Source organism: Elaeis guineensis, chromosome 6 (genome assembly GCF_000442705.2).
Source record: "Elaeis guineensis isolate ETL-2024a chromosome 6, EG11, whole genome shotgun sequence".
In the NCBI taxonomy this organism is placed as follows: Eukaryota; Viridiplantae; Streptophyta; class Magnoliopsida; order Arecales; family Arecaceae; genus Elaeis; species Elaeis guineensis.
In genome coordinates this window covers 4,123,222-4,145,815 of record NC_025998.2, presented here as the reverse complement: position 1 = coordinate 4,145,815, position 22,594 = coordinate 4,123,222, and the positions used below count along the sequence as shown (strand labels likewise).

General features: G+C 37.7%; 1 protein-coding gene and 1 pseudogene across 3 annotated transcripts; one reads left to right on the top strand and one right to left on the bottom strand.

The window, feature by feature from the left end:
• Positions 1–2,843: 2,843 nt before the first annotated feature.
• Positions 2,844–19,092, bottom strand: LOC105036494 (long chain acyl-CoA synthetase 4). Of its 3 annotated transcripts, XM_073258953.1 has the most exons (19): positions 18,697–19,092; positions 18,274–18,337; positions 18,088–18,177; positions 17,365–17,421; positions 17,019–17,067; positions 16,662–16,738; positions 15,324–15,363; positions 15,142–15,236; positions 13,525–13,692; positions 13,214–13,324; positions 13,057–13,144; positions 12,027–12,093; positions 11,613–11,688; positions 11,385–11,502; positions 6,932–7,177; positions 6,395–6,534; positions 3,926–4,108; positions 3,700–3,819; positions 2,844–3,037 (listed from the first exon to the last, which is right to left on the bottom strand). In XM_073258953.1, exons 1-19 carry the CDS (start codon positions 18,837–18,839, stop codon positions 3,002–3,004), a joined length of 1,968 nt encoding a protein of 655 aa, XP_073115054.1. In that variant the 5' UTR covers positions 18,840–19,092; the 3' UTR covers positions 2,844–3,001. The 3 variants fall into 3 exon arrangements, with proteins under 3 accessions (XP_073115054.1, XP_073115055.1, XP_073115053.1); XM_073258954.1 differs by lacking the exon at positions 6,932–7,177 and having other exon boundaries at positions 18,697–19,035; XM_073258952.1 differs by having other exon boundaries at positions 18,088–18,337; positions 18,697–19,034.
• LOC105036495 (pentatricopeptide repeat-containing protein At3g26630, chloroplastic-like) lies at positions 7,185–8,666 on the top strand (annotated as a pseudogene).
• Positions 19,093–22,594: the final 3,502 nt, after the last annotated feature.

Here is a 22,594-nt window from a genome sequence, read left to right as displayed (position 1 = left end):
ATATTTTTTTTCTCCTCCCATGAGTTTAAGCGAGAACGGATGCTACCCCACATAGCTCTACTCCTGCGATCCTTTTTTTTTCAATTTTTTTAATAATATTTTATTATTATTTCAAAAAAATATTTTATTATTATTTTAAAAAATATTTTTGTTCGTTTCTTCCTCTCCTCTCACGATGAGAGCCACGGTGGGGTGGGGTGTCAAGATGTGGATTGTGGAGGGGGTGGGGTGTGGTGCGAGCGTTGGGGCGGATGATGCACGGAGCCGGGTGGGGGGGGTGCCACAGGTGTTGGGGAGTGCAGAAGCACAGTGGGGAGGGAGTGGGCGTCGCGGTGAGTTAGGGGGCGCGCGGGCGGGGCCATCGGGGGAGGGAAGCACGTAGCCGAGGGATGGAGGACCGGGTGAGCACTCGGGGAGGTGGGACTGCGGGCGAGTGTGGGGTCGGAGGGAGGATGCGGAGGAGCCACGGGTTGCACCGGAGGGGGTGGCTGCGAGGTGGCTGCGGGAAGAGGAAGGCCAAGGATGTGTGGGGCGGGAGCCAGGGGGTGGAGGCGCCAGAGGGGGTGGGTGCGAGGCTTCCATAGGAAAGGAAGGCGGAGGACCCGGGGGTGCGGGGGGTGCTTATTGGGTGGCCGCCGGAAGAAGAAGGTGGAAGATCGAGCGGGGGGTGGGGCAGGGCTTGGGGAGGAAGAAATGAAAAGACAAAAAAAAAAATAATAAAAAAGAGATGTTGGCTGAGTCTGTGATTTTATTTTTTTTTTTACGATGTTAGGTGCCATCTTGATTTGATTTCAGTTAAGGTGGTCATGAGATAAATTTGAAAATAAATTAGAATAGAAAATATTTTTAAAATTAATTATTAAAAAATATATTCTAAAAAAATCCAAATAATTGCCTTCTGCACCATCCACAACCAATTCTACCACCCAGCCACGGACAACAGCGATGTACTCTGCATCGTCGTGCTCCTGTTCATAAGATTAAGCCACCTCAACCCCATCCTCCACGTCTCCAAGCGCCTCGTTGGACTCGGCTACCATGTCTCTTTCCTCTTCACCCCTGCCACATCCATATCATTGCTCCCGCCTCCCACCTTGTCCCCACTAATCCACCTTATCCCCCTCTGAAACTGAACCGTCGGCGTCAATGATGATAACTTAGATATTCTTCGAGACTTCTGCACCAGCTTCTTCAGGGAGTTGTTCTTTGGAGAGTAAAAAATTTATTTAAAAATATATATTTTTTAAAAAATATTTCACAAATAATATTTAAATAAAAATAATTTATTCATATTTTTATATATTAAAAAATAATTTAAAAATTTATTATCTATATTCTTTTTATTACTAGTTTTTTGAATAAGTTGTTAAAAACTATCCATGTTTTATAATACTCCTTATTATCTAAATATTATTATTATATAATATAATATAATATAATATAATATAATATAATAATATATCATTATATATTACTATATTATTATTATAATATATTATATAATATTATATTATATTATGTATAATAATATATTATATTATTAAATTATTATTATAAAATTAAGGATATATCAGGAATGAAATAAAAGATCATTTTTCATATTGATGTGAAAATGACTTACCAACTTTCTAGATGAATAAAATTTTTTTCATTTATAGATAAAATTATTTATGAAAAAATAATTTATTCATCTGAAGAAGTATCAGAACATAGATAAATTATTTTGACTAATTTTTTCATAATATTTACCAATAAGACAACGGATCTTAGAGTCTATCTCCTCCTCTGCATTGGATCCTCTTCAAGCTGCATGATTGCAAGACTCGGCGTGCCATGCTGCTATGTGAACCTTGTTGGTGCGATCACCAAGCATGTCCGGCTTGACCAATGGCTTCCACATTGGGTCATCGATCCGAGGGTCCGACCTGATGGCGGTGGAGAGTTGCACCTTGTTTGACCTTGGATGGCTCGCCACCCTCCCGATCTCTTCAAGAAGCCGGTGCTCCCCCGCGGCCATGACTCGTCCATACCGATTTCTAATTTTTAAGTACAAAATTGCTAAACGGACCTGAAAATTGTGATGGATTGCTTTCCCCGGCTTTCATCGGTGATTTATTTTTCCCTCCATCAAAATCTGCAACGTGTCTAGCTTTGATTGAATTGATCCAAAAATGATGTGGTAGACCTGATTCAACCCCTAATTTTCATGATTTTTTTTTGTTGTTTCCACCTCTTATATATGTCACGACAGAGATAGAGAAAGTGCGTATTCACAAACCTTTGATGCCTCCTAAGTTTCAACTATTATCATTGGCTTTCAAAAAAACAAGGTTTTCTTTCTCCTTTTGGGATTGACCTGGTAACAGCAGCTGCATTTTGACGGAGATGTAATATATTCTTGGGATAGGAGATGCTTGGACTAATGCATTTGCGTTGCTAGGCACGGAAGAAGCTAGCTCAAAAGTGTAATAGATCTTATATCAAGGAAAATCAGAGTACCAAGAGATCCTGGCTTTTGAGGTTCAGATTAATCTCAACCATAAATGTTTTTTTCTTTTTAATGGATAGATGTCTCCTTGGCCAATTTAAGCTTACAGACTCGGGGATTACTGCTTGCTCTCCCCCAATCTTCTATTTACTATGGGAAAAGATACTCCGGTGCTCCGGCCATTGGTCCCAGTCCCAATGGATAAAGATGAACGTGCTTACCAAGAGATGATTGCCCATCTTCCTCTGTGTTCGCTTCTATCCCAGAAGACTGTAATTTATTTATTTCAACAGCCTTGCCACATTAATCTCATTTGACAGATAATGTACCAACCCACGGCCTCACCAAAAAGACATAACTGAAATATATCATTTGGATTCCTTGTAGTATAAATTATCTGAACGTATCTACACCGGATACCACAGCATCAATGATAGTAAAATTACAAGGAGCAGAAAGGATGCAATGCTAACTCCATAAGATGAAACTCTGTCAGCTGCATGGGTAAAAAGATTACTTCGCACTTTTGTACAGGTTGTCAATGACACTCTGAAAAAACAAACAAAAATGATCAGAGTTTGACCTTCTACCAGAAAAGTTGGACCCGTAAACATAATACTTGCTGAAAAAGTTGGATGCTAAATAAAATAATTACTGGCCTTTTTTTTTTTTTTTTTTTTGTGCGCATTTGTTCCCTTACATATAAGTGAAATACCATTATGGAGATTGATGTTAAATATAACACAGCATGGAACTTCTACCATTTATTGCTTTTATTATCACCTTTTTTTTCTGAAAGCAGTCTTTGCTGCCAAAATTTCTAAAGGTTTTACAAAGAATTTAAAAACCAAAAAGGTTCCATCAAACATATTTGTTCGGTCCAGTTCTTGGACTCTTGAAAACAAAAACAGAAGACAAAAGCAACACCAAATGGGCCTTAAATGTTTCAGAGAGAAGAACCTCTTTTTTCATCCGGCAAAACATGCTTCATTGGCATGCTAATAAGATGCACAAGATGCACAGTTTTGATTACAGTAGATATTGGTGATTTACGGTCATGAGAAGAAAAAAGAGAGCCCTACGCTGTGGTACATGGTGGGATATGTGCTTATCCAGCACCAACAGCAACTCATCCCTTCTTATATAACCAGATTTGATATGTAAAACCTAACATTTTGAATAACACAAAATAATATACAACTGAGTGGTACCTGGTAATACTTAAGAAGCTGAGGCCTCTTCTTTTTGTATGTTGGGGTAAGCAGATCACGTTCCATATCAAATGGCTCAGGATCAAGGTGAATTGCCTTTATGAACTCAAAACCTTTCAGCTACCAATGATTAAGAGAGAACAAGAAAACTAATGAGTTACTAAGGAAATCAGACTAAAATTTTAGAATTTCGTCATACAAAAGAAAAAGTAAAAATATAAATAACCTTCTTTTCTTTTGCAGCCTTTGTGAGTTCCTCCAAAATGTATTCTTTTGCCTTGGGGTTCTCACATATTGCAGAGAAATCCCCACTTACACCATTAACTTCAGCCCAATGCTCAAGAGCTTGCTTATTGGGATTGACTATAGCAACAAGGAAAGACTCAAAGCTATTTCCATATATCCATATCTGGAAAAGACAATTACTCGTGAAAAAACAGTTTATAAAAGAAATATTAACAATTCAAATTAAGCATTTCAGAATAACAAATTCCTTCTGTTATTACAAAGTGCAACTGCTCTCTAATTGGAGAAGTCAATAAACAACATATGGAAAAAAGCTATATCAATAACTGATATAAGACATCAGACATTGAATTCACATCTTGATATTCCCTTGAAACAAGAGGAGCGAATTGTAAGATGGTAGTGCTAAATCTGTTCCATGACCATGCTCTCATTCCTGTGCCGACTGACTGCATGTCAATTCAAACTGTAGCATAACATGCATCATTCCTTTGATGTCCTTTCTCCTGCACTTCTTAATTTTTTCTGGTAACTAATAAAGTTTGAGCCTATTATGATCACTTAGCTGTAACCTTTGTTCATCAAACAGTTTCAAAATTGCTGAATGAAGAGAACAAACTTGGCTGGTTCTTTCATGTTTCCATCTCTCCTTAACACTCGCTTATACCATAACCCCCACCCAACAAGCCGAACCCCACTATTTGTTGTCAACTTTATGATTCATTGTCTTTGAAAAGGGCTACATCCACTATCAGTGCATGCACCACCAGATTCTTTTGGAAATTCTCATTATCAGTGTTGCCCTCTTTTTAACCTTTTGACAGATGGTGCACCCAACTATTCTCTTTGATGTCCGTTGGATACTAGCTTGGCATCTCAACTGACTATTGATTACCTTGCAATTAGTGCAAAATGCACTGAGCACTGACTTTAAGATTCTTTTCCCGTATTAGGTCTTTACCTTTTCACTCCCAACTCTGCATCCTCATCATACATGGCAAATTCTTTATTAAGCAACATTCAAGACCACACAACAATGCAAGTTTCAATGTCATCATACAGAATTTTCACTAAAATCTCAAAGCACTGAATACATAATATTCAAGAAACAATTCTCTATCTCTTCTTCCTTAATATAATTATATTAAAAATATCTTCATCTATCTTTTTATTATTTTATATAATAGGCCCAAGATAATCTATTCTTGATAAATAAAGCTAAAACTAACAACTAAACATAATTTGATTATTGGAACAAGAAAAACTAATAGGTTATTTGCTTATTATCAACATTATCTTGGCACATATTCCACACATATAACCAAGTTCTATCCTGTCCATTTGATGCAAGCTTAATGGTATAAATTTTTAAATACTGCAAGCTATCTAAAAATCCTCATTTCCACGTGCTTCATTAGAAGTATCCTCATTACACCTTTATTGCTTAATGCAAGTCCACATCATCTCTTGGGCTAACATACCATATCTGCTTACAGGATAAGAGCCAAGACAAGTTTTGTCTCCTCACCAAGTTGTTTCATCAATGGCTAACATAAGAAGATAACCTCGCTTCTTAATTTATGAAAACCCAGTTTGATATTTGGAAATCATCATTTGTTATCTTAATCTTCATCTCTCCTAACATTCCTGACCCATAATGTCTTGCACTAGGTAAGTTTCTTATCATGATGGTCAGGAAAAGAAATGTAAAAACACATCAACCTGCACTACCTGTGAGTATTTTCATAATAAAACTGAAAACAGATTCCAAACAGTTTGATACTTGGAAATCATCATTTGTTTTCTTAATCTTCATCTCTCCTAAAATTCCTGACCCATAATGTCTTGCACTAGGTAAGTTTCTTATCATGATGGCCAAGGAAAAGAAATGTAAAAACACATCAACCTGCACTAACTGTGAGAAGTTTCATAATAAAACTGAAAACAGATTCCAGGCAGTTCACATCTCATGTGCCAAATTTTCGATGGAAGATTCTCTTATTTTCCAGTGAGAGGATGAGTTGAATAAAACAATGCCGTGCCTTTATATAAAGATAAACATAGGAGTACTAGGTGAAAACAAGACAGAGGCAGAACAAGGCAAACTAAACAAGATCCAGATTATAATATAACAATGCTTGCACATCCAAAGGCATTGGGGTTCACAAGCAGCTTTCATCTTTACAAGGAGCAAAGTATTTAACAAAGGAAAAAATTATGATAATATATTTGCATGGAAAAAATGATGCTGATATGCTGCATCCATAGATTCCCTTTAAAATTAAAAATCAGGATAGGATCTGGTCCACAGGACAGGACAGGACAAGGAGGAGAGGGGCAATTTTGTAGACATTTAATTTTCTGGGAATCTAGGGAGGTGGCATATCTTTCTTCAAATGAATCATGAAAAGCAACATCCTTTCTTCCACAAGTTGTTTGTGAGACATACCGAGTCTACATCAGGAACAAGACCATAGACATTCTCCAGATTTTCAACTGCAACATATTCTCCTTGTGAAAGCTTAAAGATGTTTTTCTTCCTATCAATGATTTTCATACTTCCATCAGGCTGCCACTCACCAATGTCCCCTACAAAAAAGAAAGAAAAGAAACGAAACCCATAAGAAACACGCCCAACAAAAAGTCCATGTAATCAGAAGTAGATATGGAAAAGATAGGTTATATAATTAATGCATGATCAATAAGGAGTAGAACTGAGTTTATATATATAATCTTAAGGTTAATATTGGTTAAAACAGGTATCCAGCTCCATAATAAATGCTTATAAGTAGATTATGTTTGTTATAAATCTAAGCTTGCTGACTGCAATAGCCAGGTTCAATTAGGTTGGCTTAGTGTAGCTCCAATCACCAGGATAGCATATAATTTCCTAAACATGGAGATTGCTTTGCCATAATTACATTAACTTGACTTGCTTTACCCTAAACTAATATATAACAGGTTACAATACATGCTCAGAACAAACCTGTGTGAAACCAACCATCAATCATAGCCTCCTTTGTAAGATCTTCACGTTTGTAGTATCCTGAGAATAAAGTATTTCCCCTCACACATATTTCTCCACGAGGCACTTCTGATAGAGCATCATAGTTCATTTCAGGAACAGACTCCAGGCGCACATCAACATTTGGTACCGGAGGGCCTACTGTTCCAAGCATTGATAGATTATTTGGCAAAGAGACAAATGTCCCTGCACAGGTCTCTGTAAGACCTAACATGACAAAAAATACAACCATCAAATTAACTGAATCATTTTATGATTTGATCTCCTAATCTGAGACTTTAAACATGCAGTATTTGATTTGCTTGGGATTTCTTAACATTACAACTGACTCAATATTCACAATCAACCAAAATGGCTAACTTAAAATTTACAAGCCATGTTAATTAGATGCTGCAATAGGACATAGGAAACAAACATAACCTATTTCAAGTTTCAATATGTACAGTTTTGCTGTATCAATGAAAGCTCCCTAGCTCTCATGTTCTACACGCTTACTACTTACCTAGGAAAATTAACAAATGAATCAAAATACCCAATTCCATATACACTAAGGGTGCGTTTGGTTAGCCATTAAAAAAGTACTTTTTTTGCTTTTTGATTTTAAAAAAGCAAAAATCAAAAAGCAATGTTTGGTAACACCATGAAAAGCAAAAACCAAAAATCAAAAAAATCAATATAATTGCTTTATATGCAAAGCAAAAATTTTTTACTTTCCCAAACTTGCTTTTGCTTCTTCCTAACTTACCCGACTCAAGCGTCCCATCCTATGGTCCCAGCCGAATACATAATTGTCCGGCTACAGTTAAGCTCCCAGTGGTTCCGTCGAGCGTCCCATCCTATGGTCTCATGCCTCGCCTGCGCCCTTGACCCACTCCCCCAGCCGAGGCTCATCCTCGCCCCCTACGACGCCCTCCGCCTCGTCAACCAGTCCAAAACCCCAAAACAACTCAGACAGCTCTACGCCCGGATCCTCCGCACCGGCCTCTCTCGCAACCCCGCCGTCCTTGCCATGCTCCTCCGCCTCTATCTCCCCCGCCGCCTCGACCTCGCCTCCCAACTCTTCTCTGCCTTCCCCAACCCTCCCACCATCGCTTGGAACCTCATGATCTGCACCCACGCTGCCGGCAGCGCCCCCCGCGACGCCCTACTCCTCTACAACCGCATGATTACCAGCGGCATCCGCCTCGATAAAATCACCTTCCCCTTCGCCATCAAGGCGAGCTCGAGCCTCTCCGAAGTTCGGAAGTGCAAGGAGGTCCACGCCTTCACTATCAAGGTGGGTTTTTTCCTCGACCTAGTCGTCGAAAATGCCCTGAACCATTTCTACCTCACCTGCAGTGATTCGGTGTCCAGGAGGAAGGTGTTTGACGGAATGCGCACGAAGAGCATCGTGTCATGGACGGCTTTTATCTCGAGCCTCATGGCGTGTGGGGACATGGAGGCCGCGACAGCCGTCTATGATGCAGCACCGATCCAGAACGTGGTGACCTAGATGGCCATGATCGATGGATGCACGAGGAACAGGCGACCGAATGAGGCATTTGAGCTATTCCAACGGATGTTGGAGGACGGCGCGAGGCCGAATGAGTTCACAATGGTGGCACTGTTGATAGGCTGCACCAAACTTGGGAGCTCGAGCTTGGGTCGTTGGGTTCATGAATTGGCTTGTAAGAATGGCGGGCATGAGAGGAACTAAACATACTAGTTACCAAACATACTTTTTGCTTTTTTGCTTTTTTTCTGTAGCAAAAATCAAAAAAAAAATAAATAATACTTTTTACAAAACAAAACAAAAATCAAAAAGTGTAACCAAACGCACCCTAAATTGCATCATTCTTATTGTCCACAGAAGTTGCATTGAGAACTAATTTTGATAGTTTGTGGTGATCACGTGTTGTAAGCAAACTTATATCAAAATTTTACATGCTTATAAACAGTTGCAAAAGGCACCTCTATTATTTTGACAATCTAACATATACTATTACATATTCACCAAGTGAAAATCTTGAACCTTCTAAGAAATCAATTTAAATAATGAAGTAGATTCAGATCCACAGGACATCTTGAGGGACATCGAGACGGGGTACCATCCTATGTGTCGGGACAGAACGTCCCACTAGCATCCAGCATCCTAATCGAAATATCTTGGGACATCCTTTGTCCCAAGTGTTGGAATGGAGCAGGACGGTGGCGTATCTCTTTCATCGAAAAACTGAGACAATCCCCATTCCACGGGATTTAAAACCTTAGAACCTACACAGGAGTCTAGCATCCGACAATTCCTTATAAGGATCTACATGGATTAAGATGAGTTGATTTCACATCTCTCAAAATTTACAAAACTCATGAAAACATGTTAGATCCTAGCACATGCCTTGTAGTATTCAGCTTTCAAGTCAAAGCACAAAAATGCAACAAGGAATAAATGACATTAAAGTAGATGACTGATAAATCCCTGCAGTCTCTATATTTTGAAAATAATTGCCCTCTTTGTCCAAAGTTTTAATGGACCAAGTATGAATGTTTAAACACAGGAATTGTGTAATAGCTACCTTTATCTGTGCAAAAGAACCAAAAAATCACTGGCAAAATTAACAAACTACATCACAGATAAAATTAAAATAATGCTAAACATGATTTCAAATTCCAATGGGTCATTTTGCGGGATGCCCTCCCAATTTTTGAGATGAGACCATCCTACCATCATCCTAGCCCAATCGGTGCATCCTAGGACATCTCCATCCCAAGTGTTAGAACGGAGCAAGACAAAGACACATCCCATTCCATGAAATATTCAGATAGCCCCGCCTCTAGGATTTTAAACCTTGACGTTAAATAACAGAAGAGACACATATTAACCCCAATAAACTTTGTACCATTTCTTTCCCTGTAAACTGCATACAATGCCCTGATCACTTGTGCACCCTCTAACCTTCAAAATCCACACCCATTCTCATTCTCTGCTGCTAACATTGCTAATAGCCCTTCTCTTTGGACAGGTGCATCAAACTTCTCACATTCTACCATAATGAGTTATGTTTGCATCAAGGTTCATTGCTTCATAATTATCAATTCCCAGATCCCCTTGATGAATCCCTATCCCCTTCCCATTTGATTGACAGTTAAAACATTCTTCCATCACATCACATCCTTCTTACAATCTCTATAACCATTCCATTTTGTGTGAAGAAAAAAATATTTTTATCACATTGAAAAGTTTAGCAAAATCAGACCAGCATTGGCAGGGAAAGTTACAAAAGTCTTAACTGATGGCTTGATGGTTGAAATATATCATGCAAAGCAAAAAGCAACTGTTTCTACTAGAAGGGGAAAAAAAGAGGTAGAGACATAAGGACTTGACTGCAAAAAAAGTTCTTTTATGTTTTGCAAGCTTTTTTTTTTTGACATAAAATTTGATTAAAATTAAAAAGAACTCCAGAATTTTATCTTCAACTTCGTAAATTTTTCAAGCTTTTGCCTTGCATTCTAAGGAAAAATGCAGAAATTTTAGAAATATAATAATAAGGTGGACTAACATCAAAATGAAGGTGATTATTTTGTTAGAACTACTAAATTGCACCTATCTGCTGCTTTCCTGCTAATAAATTGATCAGGCTATATATTGCAATATCTAGTTAACTAACTTTTATGTCTTATGTCTCATATGATCCTCATGCACATATTTCCACAGATTCTTAGAGCTTTCACATGTTTCAGGATATCAAATTTGCATGCCCAATTTGTGGATATTGTTTTTCTTTCTTTTATATATATATATATAAAAGAAAAGATGCCTCATATCAGCAGATCACTTCTTCATATGACGTATTTCCATGTCCTTGGGAACCTTGGAGGATTACTCCTTGCTGTCTTAAACTATGTAACGTTATTGGAGATCTCCCAGTTGCAAATGCATGAGGTAAGATGAGATAAAGGTGTAGATTAAGGTCAACCATCCATTTGTAAAATTTTTAAGCGAAATCTAGATGAAAATCAGACAATAAGATGTTTAATTTACTAAAATATGACTCAAGGCTCTGGGCATTTAGCATGAGATTTAAGTTATTATATTTTGGGTAAGAAAGGTAAAGAATACAGATAACTGGCTAGCGCAACAGCTAAAAAACACATACACACTGGAAGGCCAAAACTTTATGTTGGTCAAATACACAATAAAAAAACTCAAACATCTAAGAAATTTGCTTTCCAGTACATGTTAAAGAGGAGCAGTCAATGCAAAGGCAGAACAAGATAATTCTCAAGTGACAGAATAAAGTTAATTTAAGGAGCAGACATCTATCTTGCCGCTTGTAAAGTCATCTCACTACAATTCAGTGATGAAAAGGTTAAACAACCATTTTCTAATTTCTGTTATGAATACAGGAAAATAGTTAATTCTGCAAAAGTCATATACCATAGCCTTGTAGAACATGGGCACATGTCACCACCCTTAAAAATTCTTCCACATGGATAGCTAGAGGAGCTGCTCCAGATAAAATAAGCCGTACTCTCCCGCCAAGTCCATCTTTTACCTAAATAAATTAGGGATCCAAAATTACAAAGAAGAGAAGGGGCATAAAAGGACCACCGTGCAGAACATACAGATTTTGAAGTAAATATGCTTCTAATTTTCTTAAATCACCTTATTAAAAACTATTTTATCAAAAATTGCAGCTGCCTCCTCATGCTTACTTCCTTTCGTCATGTTATAAAATTTGCTGCGAAATCCCAACTCGTGCATGAATATTGACGTCAGCAATGAAGAGACAAATTAAGCCGATAAACTTAAAAATGTACAGCACTGACTTGCAGCTTTATGACATGTTACATGTAATAACCTCTCAAGAAACAAATGTCCCATGAAACATAGACCCATCGCCATAAAACAAAGGGGAAAAAGGAGCAAGAAGATACTTGATGCAACAAACTTTGGAGAAATACAGCAGGATAAGGTAAAAGTGTGCAATAAAAACATAAAGTGAATGTTATACATATGCATATATCATAATAGAGTAAAATATCATGATTTGGAAACCAGAAATTGAAGAAAACTTACTATTTGTAAGCAAGATTAAATAACATGCTCTTCAGGAAACCTCCTGCAGAAATCTTCGCTTGTAGTCCTGAGAAATGGTACAATAGGATCTCTTACAAGAAGGATGAATATCCATATCTAGAAAATGTAAAAGCAATAGCTACTTAAACTACACGCCAACACAGAAAAATGGAGAAACCTACTAGAATAAACATGCAATGTTCCCATGACGTTGCTGCAATATGTTGGTTCTGATAGGGGTGAGCAGCTTGAACTAGGAAAGATAAGCAAATCTGGTCTATTACATAAGTAAAGAGCATTATGTTATTGCATGACCCTAAACTTTAATACTTTAATTTTGTGTGCTAACCCTATTAAATCTTGTGGTTTGCGCAAAAACACCTACAATCACCAACTCTCTTAGGCTTGATAAATAGGATCATCACAAGCGAAAGAGTTAACTTATCCTTTTAAATCTCTCTAGCTCCTTATCCTTGGCTATTGGACTGGCCATATATTGGCTGAAGCTGCTGCATGCAGACCCACACCTTGTCCATCAATGGATGATTGACTGGCCACCAAATCAGCAGCCAAGGCCAAACAGATTTGCTTGGCAGGGTTTCAATCTGTGGCCTGGGAAGGTTTAAAATGGTTGTCTTCTCTAGTCTAAGGATTTCACTATTCCAAACACTTAAAAGTACACTTCACTTGAACTACATTTTGACATATAGATTGGTCAAGAAGCCTATGTTACATGGACTTTGATTCATGTGTCAGGTGTGGATTTGAGGCTAAGCATTGTATCCTTTTAAATCTTCTCTTATGGAACCATGTCCTGCAGTCATGCCAATGTCCATGTTTAAGTGTCAGGCATGTCAAAATGCACAGGTAACATGGCAAGAAGCTATGGAATATGCATGAGAGTCATATCATTTTATGATAAAAGTTGAAACAAATATTACAATGTGCATAAGAATTTAATTAAGAATATTATTAGGTTAGCACGTAGACAAACTGCAACAGGCTCAAATACTTCCAATGCAAATGCTACCTGAATAAATGCGATCCAAGACTCGTGGAACAGCACAGAAGATAGTTGGCTTTAATACCCCAATGTCTTCAACTAACAGTTTGGCATCCTGAAAATAAAACCTGTAACTAAGGTGTTCTAATTAGATAAGAATGATATCTTATGTTAAATGGCTCACCCCACGCCAAAATCCAATTGAGGCCCCATGGAAGATGAACAACTCTTCAATCACTCGGTCAAAGATATGTGCAAGGGGTAGATAAGATAAATAAACATCACGTTCATGCAACTGAAATAATTGCAAAATCAAGCCAGCCAAATTTAGGGGGAAGAGATGTTAAACCAATAATATATCAAGTACCATAACAGTAACTTGTCAGTAATCGGTAAAAACAAGATATGAAAAAGGCCACCCAGCTTGGGGTTTCACTTGTACAAGGACTTCCACCAAAACAACTTGGTAACAAAAACAAGGAAAAATGGACTTACCTGTTCATTCACACTATAAAGCAGCCTATCAACACCAGCAATAAGAGTCACAATGCTATCATTCGAAATCATCACACCCTTAGGATCACCAGTTGTTCCACTGGTGTACATTATAGTACATATATCAGTTTTCTTCTTCGTTGGAATATCATATTTTTTATTACTTCCCTGTACATAACAACACCAAAGTTTAAAGAAAAAGAAAGAAAGAAATTTCTAGAGTTCCATGATGAATGTCTTCTTGAATAATAGTGAAAAGAACAGACTTCAATAAAACCAAAAAAAAAAAAAAAGTTGATGTACATTTTAGGCAAATGAAACTGGACAGAAAACACAGACAGTTTTGTTTAGCAAGGCGGATCCACTTGTTACACAACACATAAAAAAGGTTAATTGCACATTTCATTTTATATATATCAATACTGCCAAGTGAAACATGAGTATATTTATGATTAGGATGCAACTAGAGTATCCAAAACCAATGGCGGAGATACACCTGTATTACTACCATGTCCTACATGTTAGAATATGATAAATGATAAAGAAACAAAAGAGGAATGATCCAGAGAATAAGTCATGAGTGTTAATAAGCATCATCTGCAATATACATACCACACAAAATTGTAAACACCAAAAAAATAAAACATTTATTGCCAAAAGAGTCATTAATTTCACATGAGAAGTTAAAAATTGATACAGCACAACACAGCTAAAGGCACATAAATATCAATAGTCATAGTCCAGTGTCTGATATTCATCATGTTTCTTCTTTCTTCCCATCTTTTTTAGAAACATCATGTTCCACCTCCTCGACCAATTTTGTTCAATTTTCTATCTTGCAATGACCAGCTGCTTCTCTAATTCCCTCAAAATCCCCCTAACCAGTTATATTCATTAAATTCTTGATGTTTCCTACAGCATAAGAAGGAAAAAATATGAGCAGTTGCTGAATGTGTCTGAAAATAAAAACATGTACATGAATAGGATTCTCATCCTGTATTTCCTAGCAATAAGTTCTAGTTAAATCTCACTATTCGTAGTTCAGCACTGAGCAACAAATTCTACTGATCATCCTGTTACCTTTGCTTGTCTCTGTCACTCTTTTCACGGCTTTATTATGAATAACCTGTCACCATATTTCAATATAGGTGGAAAAATGTAGTCATTCAGGATTAGATAAGGTTGTTTAATAATGTACTAAGGTTCACTCTAGTCAAACATCATACTGTGACTATCTGTATATAAAAGATTAACAGTCATAAACACATAACTTATATAGAGAAAAAGATATTTTATTCTGACATAAAAAGAAGCCACAGTAATTATCCATTTGATTTTATTCACAAGGAGGTTCTTCCAAAGATTTACTTTTCTGAGTGCTGATTTTTTTTCTTTTAATAGTTAAAGCTATTAGCATGCATACATGTGCAAAAAAATAGCTAAGCTCCTTGTGTAATTTTACATTAGTAACTGGATGCTGAGCAGAATGGCAAGATGGACATATCATAATTGATGCAAATACTAAATATTTCACACAAGAACTAAAAGTAAGGTACTTTCCAGATCCCAAGAATCATTCACAACATGTAAGGAATCTTAACAATGAAAACAGCCTACCAAGAGCAAAAATTCATCCCACGAATATATAGCCAAACCAGACTTTTCAACCTCATCTCTTTGTTCAGGGGTAACCTTGCCAAAACTCACAATTGCTGCAATGTGAAATGATTGTATAAACATAGCATAAAGGAATGCAGAAACCACTAAAGTTGAAATGTAGAGAAATTACAAGAACTTACTTTTTAAGAATTTTGATGAACGAGGAAGGGTTTTCAACACCTGGCAAATTGAATCATTCACCAAAAATTGGTAAAAGAACATCAATATACACTATAAAAATAAAACTGTGCAATATAATAGATAAAATCAAATGCCGGCTTTTTTAACTTCCAGCAAATCCAGTACAAGACAAACCATTGATAAAGTCAAGTTTTGAACAATGTGAATTAATTATTTCCCTACAAATTCCACGAGAACTGTTTTGTAAATGAACAGTGACTGTGAATATGCATCCATAGATATCTTCATTGTTATGATCTAAACCTTTTCAATTTAAATGAGGTTAACTATGAAGAAGAAGTCAATGATGAGGTTCAATCAAAAAATTGAGTAGATTTTAACAACCACTAGCCAGTAAAATGGGGCCAGAATCCTAGCAAAGAAGTTTAGATTAGAGAGGGGTCTGTCATGAAACCTTAGGCACAGGGACACCTACCTTATAAGTCAAAAATTGAGTTTATTCAGCTAGGGTGCAACTCTTTGAAACATCCCAAACTTGGAAAATGTCTAAATGAATAAGGATAATGACCAGGTCAAATATTGGGAATGGTGTTAATGTTGAGAGACATATAAAATGGTCGGTGTCAAACTGAAAACCAATCCCAAATAGAGCACTCAGATACAGGTGGAAGGCTGGTATAGACAATAGTTATGAGACTAGTGTTATTTATATGGATTCAAGGTAAATTACACTGATCATTTTAACCAGAGTTAAAATGCCTTAGGCCAATATGCATGGACTTCTTTGTACTATTCCAACTTTTTTGTATACAAGATTCTGTGTTACCGAAGTTTAAATAAGAGAGGGGCCTGACATGAAACTTGAGGCAGAGGGAGGCCACAAAACTTGAGTTTACCCAACTAGGGAGCAAATCTTCGAAACATACAAAACTTGGAAAATGTCTAAATAAATAAGGAAGATGACAAGTTTAGATATCGGGAACTGTGTCGATGTTCATACACAGGCAAAATGCTCAGCGTCAAACTGATAACCAGTCCCAAATAGAGCACTCAGATACAGCTGTAAGGGTCATATAGATGATAGTTATGAGACTAGTGATACTTGTATGGATTCAGGGTAAATGAAACTGACAATTTAAACCAGAGTTAAAATGCCTTAGCCCAATATGCTTCCATGTTATGTTAAGGATTTCATTGTACCATTCTGACTATCAGTATGCATATTTTTGTGTTCCCAGAGTAGTTATAATCCAGAATTCCTCAGTCAAAAGAATATTATTATCCAAGTGATGCATGCAAAGCTGACATTTCATAACCAAACTTTGAACATAGGTTACCTCTCCAATCTTTTTCTCTTCTGCAAAAGCAATCCGAACCTCTGCATGACATAAAATGAATTCTACTGCTCCAGCACCTACAGCCAAGACAAGCAACACGAGCTGGTGTACAGCATTAATCACGAAACGATTGCATGAATTTAGATTCTATAACTAGTTCCCGCCCACTGTCATAATCCAGGGTAAAAGGCACTTAAACTATTGTGACTGATTAGCATGCATCCTGTCACAAGAAGAGGTGCATGCAACCTCATCACAAAATTGCTGAATCATGTTGGCTGGATGTAATTATGTTTTCAAAATAATTGTTTTAGTATATTAACGAAAAATCAACTAAAGAAAGAGACGGCTACATACCAAGAGTATCATATAAGGGAACACAATAGATCCCATGAGCATTGCAAGCCTGCAGAGGCCATACAGATACATAAGGGGAAAAAAAAAAAAAGTAATCACTACAACACATGTAAGGAAATAAGGAATATTTCTGTTTACAACAAAAACTACAAAGGGACACAGAATAAATTCATTTGTTGAAATGGCAATTAAAATACTCAAGATTCAATAGAAATATTATTTTTTTTGCAAAATAATGGTTAACGAACATGAAGCCTGATGTTCGGTATTGGTGGTTAAATTAACAGGATCCAAGGCTTTCTTAAAAGCTTTAGAATAAGAGGAATGAATGTAAAGTACATTGTACCTCCATACTGATGACCCACTCAGGACAGTTAGAACCATAGATACCACAACGGCCACCCTGTCAAGGAGCAAAAAAAAAAAAAGATCAACTGATTAATTCCAGAATTGATCAACACAAACATGTTTTTACTGATATCTTTGACAACTGTTGAAATGAAAGCAAAAAAAAGAAATACCCAGTTAGTCGATCCACTCCTGGGATTTGCAAAGGCTCAGAATTTCACTATTGGACTAAATCAGTGAACTTTAAACATAAAAATAGGTTGACACCACAAAAACTTTAGAACTCAGGAAAAATACAATGCGGGGTGTGTGGACATGAAGATTTAATGACCGGAAAGGGTAGATAACTTTTTCTCAACCATACTATGAACATAATTGAAGTCTCAATATCTCAGATACATAAACAGGGAATTTCACCAGTATTAATTTATGGCTGAAATTTCACATTAGGTGACAAACAATAATCCCAATATTCCATCACTCTACGTTCCCTGCATACATAACCCCATCCATGTCCCAGATAAATTGGAATATCAAATAACACATAATTCCTTTCCTGAACGGCCAACGGGGAAAGCAGCATGATTTTTGCTCAAGCATGAAAACAAACCAACCCATGTGCTCGTTCAAATCGTTTATGTTTTTAAAAGATCATAATATCTATGTTCTGGACACCTAACTAAACATCCACTGAACTAAATAACATGCATCTTAGTTTTACCTGCTCAACTCCAAGACTCCGTATCGAAGCCCCTACTTTCGTCACGATGTCATATACTTCTTTGTAGGTCATCCAGACATATTTACCGGGCTGAAAAAAAAAAGAGGATACAAGGGAATCAATCGAACAAAAAGTCAAAAAGAAATAAATATCGAGCATTAATGATAACATCAAGGGATGACTCACCTTCCCATCAACAATTTCACGACGGCCGAGCATTGGGTTGTCAGGGAACCTCTCGACACTCATACTGAGTCACAGATTGCAACATATTGTTCAGAAAAAGAGGGAAAACAAAGAACGACAAGATTTGACTTGAAAAAATCCTGATCTGATGACCGCAGCATCAACAATTTAAAGAATTTGTTTAATATAAACTGTTTACAAGAAGAACTGCTCAAAAAAGATGGAACCGTTCCAGAGAAACAGAGGAGGAACAAGAAAAAAAACAAGATCCGACAAAAAAATCGACAACAAAAGAAAGAAAACAGAAGAATCGGGGTTCTTGATCAGCAAGATTTATGACCATCGGAGACGAAATTAACGTAGAGACTTCGAAGGATAAAAGAAAAAAAAAAAGAATATAAACTACGATAGTTGCTAAAATACCGGAAGACATCCCAGCAACAGTCGAGGCCGGGAACGGGCGGCGGGAAGCCGTCCTTGGCAAAGACGCTCCGGTAGGTAGAGCCAACGGAGGGCCGGCCGTCGGCGGCCTCCCTTCCCTTCTCCACCTCTATAAGATACCTCATCTCCGCCAAGCAACACCTCTTCCCACCTACCGGTATCCAGGAGGACGACGGACCCTCTTGCGCTTATGTATGGGACCTTCTTGCTCTTAAATAAACTGGTGACGCATCCGATGGGAGCACCGACACAGTAGGGTGGGGTACTCTCCACCTCTCTTAACTGCGTTCCCTCGTTCCCCTCCGCCCGCCGTCTTTCTCCGGTTAACGTTTCCTTTGGGAGATCAGCGGCTTCGTTGCGCCTTTGGATGGTAATCGGGTGGGTCACGCATCGGGGTAATCGGGTGGGTCACGCATCGGGAACATGTGCGGACGCGTGGATGTTCCAGGACTGGTGCAGCAAAACAGATCGGGCCACATGAGTACGCCGCGGGCGCATCTTGGGAACACGTGCGGATCCGTGGATGTTTAGGGGAGCGGCAGCAAAAGGGATCGGGCCACGAACGACCCTTTCGGACGGTTCGATGTCACTTCCGGATAGGCGTATAAAATTTATCTGCGAGTTTTTCAAGACTAGGTACCCGGGATAAGATTTAGAATCAGGTGGTGCCGCTGACCGACCGTCCGCTCGCAGAAAGACGCGCTTCTGTGTTCTAGTTCTGCATCCTGGTTCAGAATGAGACGACATGATGTGACGATATCCTTTGGTCGTTTTGGAGAATGCAAAGCAACGTGCGTATCCTTTCGGGCATAGTCTTCTTTTTGTTGCGCCCGGACAAAAATGGAAAAGGAGTGCATTTGGATCTTGCTCCTACATGCATCTTGGGCCACTCCATACAAATCTTCTCAACTTTCTGAATATTCTATTCTCAAATTAAAGATGATTTTAATCGAAATTAAATAGAGCTAGTTTTAATGAGGGATTTAAAAATTTAAAATTATCCAGTTTCAATGATGATCTTGATGATTTGGCGATGCAAACCGTACCTGACATCGAAAATGAAGCCTTAACCGAGGCTCAACATACTTGATATTTGATATTCTTCATATCTTTTATATTTATTAAATTATATTATGAAAATTATGCATAATTTCTTTAATTTAATTATTTATATATCAATATTTTAAAATAAAAAAAAATTAAAAGATTCTTCAGTTTCTGTTTTGGTTTTGCATTTTTTGCCGGTGATAGTTATAATTTTTCATTCCAAAAATCATTCAATTTTGATTTCAGTTTTTCAATATCCGCATCAATTCTATTTTATTGACATCCCTGTGGGTAGAGGGACGCAGAGGTGCTGCGGGTGGCGCCAAGAAATGGGATGGGCACGAAAAAATTGCAGATGGTGCCATCGGAGGGGGCAGGCGGCGACGGGGAGATGAGTAGAAGAGGAAGATGGGGGGCGATGTGCGGCTGTCGGGAGCGCGGGCAATGGGCGGCGGCCAAGAGAAGCAACGAAGAAGAAGTAGAAGAAAAATTAAAAAATAGTTAAAAATTATTTTTTAAAAAATAAAATATAAAAAATGATGATAGTATAATGCCTTAAATATTTTTTATAATAAAATAATATTAATGAAGTACTATAACAAAACGCCATGATTTATACCACAGACAAGCAAAGGCTGTGGAGGAAGATTGTACATGATTTATACTGCAAACCAAATCCCTCAACAGTAAAAACAACATCGGAATCATGGCGAGACGTGATGAAGCTGCAAAAAATGGTTTTTTTCAGAGCATCAGTTTTCGGTTGGGCAATGGAACAGAAATATCATTTTGGAGGGATAAATGGCACATAGACAGCCCACTATATTCGACATATCCACTAGAATTCTTTCTAAATAACAAACCAGAGGCATCAGTGGAAGCAGTTAGCATGCACCCTGAAAGAAATTTAGGAAATATGGTCATTTCAAGAAGACGTCTCCATTACTTGCTGGATATTCATTTGAATACGAAAAAAGATAAAATTGAGTGGAACTGGGCCACAAACAAGATATTTTCTGTGAAGAATGCCTACCGGTTTTTTTCAAAAGGAGGGATCATTGAACATTTTGCAAAGATTAATTGGAAGTTGCTGCTACGTACCTCTAAAAATTTGAATATTCAATTGGCTGGTGTATCAAAACAAAATATTAACGGCAGACAATCTAACAAAGCAAAAGTGAGAGGAATCTTCGGAGTTCATTCTTTGTAGATGTGGAGAAGAAACGGCAATACATATCTTTGTAGATTGTATCTTTGCCAGGATGGTTTGGAATTTCTTTTGTGACATAGCAGAATTACCAATAACAATTGGCAGCACAGAAGAAGTTTGGGTCCTAAACGAGAAAGGAACACAAGGAATGAAGCAACGAACAGAATGGCCTGGTCTAACTTCTGCAATAATTTGGAATATTTGGTTTGAAAGGAACTGACGAATTTTCAAGAAGGAAGCTAAGGCACCCATTAAGCTCACAGAAGACATCAAAGACACTCTAAAGATGTGGACGGCTATGGAGACATTGAGGGGTAGCAACGTCATCACATACATCACCAATGTGGCTGCAAGGCGATAAGAAGACGTGCAATATCAGATCCTGATATTGAGTGACCGAACATAAACAAAATTAAGAAATTAATTAGAACACTGGTGAATAGATAAACTAAACAGACAAGGTGACACAACAGCAGTATAGAGATTTGAAGGCAAGTTCCAACTGATACTCTCAACTGTGCCCTAACCTTAGTAAAATCTGCTATGCTCCATTATAGATCTGAAAATTATGCCTTCTGTTTTCTGTTTCTGAAAACTTTAAACCATTTCAGGTCTTTCAACAGGGTATCACTGGTGAAACCATCTTTGCTAAACCCAATATCTTTGTACAACTGTTCTACCTATATCAATAAATATAATCAGGGTGAGTCTCCTCCCTTTGCAATCAAAAAATAAGCATATGAAATGTAGACATGAAAAATGAAATCTAACCATAACAGCAACATTAGCTCAATCTCATCGGTAATATTAGCGTCGAAATATGGGTGAAAGTTAAGGAAACTAGTTGTTCAGTATTCCATAGTCCAAACATCAATGAAGATCAAAAGTTATAAAAATAGTAACATTTAAAAAGGACTAAGAAATACCTGTTCAAATAATGAAACCTCTGATATTTATCTATTAAAATTTTTTTGATCCTGAGCATGCTTAAAATGGAGGTCTCTATGTTGGCAGAGCCACCGTCTGTCATGTCGCAATAATATAGAGGCCTCCATCTGCTACTTCGTGTGCCAAAGTGCATTCATCCATATGGCATTCTCTGCGTCATCTTTCAGGCTGGGGAGATTAAGATAGTAGAAAGACTGACCTTATTCATTTCTGTGGAAGGACGATATCGGGCCGCATCATTTTCTTCATCGCCCCATAAACAATCAGGCTTACTTCGCATGCGGAAGTACATTCATCCACATGGCATTCTCGGCATCATCCCTCAAGTTGGGGAGTTCAAGAACAGTAGAGACTGACCTTATTCATTCTTATGGAAGGGCAATATCAAGCCACATCGTTTTCTTTGTCGCCCCACAAACAACCAGGCAGGAGATTTAGGGTTTCAGCATGGCTTAGAATGATCTGGGGGCTTTCAAGGCGATCGAGGGCATCTAGATCGATTCTGTGCTTCCCTTGATCTTTGGAGCCAGAATAGGGCATTTTCTTTGAGATTTTTTTCTTTTTGCGTTTGATCGGTAGTTCTATCTCAGAATTTGATGCATCCCGGAGGATCTTGGTGATCTACCAACCTCAAGAAATCTAATGTGTTGCGGCAGAAATTTGTCCTAGATCGGG

Bases quoted from the DNA above. Each gene is read 5' to 3' on its own strand.
- LOC105036494 (XM_073258952.1), bottom strand. From the start codon at position 18,839: ATGAGGTATCTTATAGAGGTGGAGAAGGGAAGGGAGGCCGCCGACGGC. The intron at 15,237-15,323 runs GTAAGTTCTTGT...TTCACATTGCAG, and splicing joins TTCATCAAAATTCTTAAAAA to CAATTGTGAGTTTTGGCAAG. The intron at 12,094-13,056 runs GTAGCATTTGCA...ACCATTTCTCAG, and splicing joins CTTGGATCGCATTTATTCAG to GACTACAAGCGAAGATTTCT.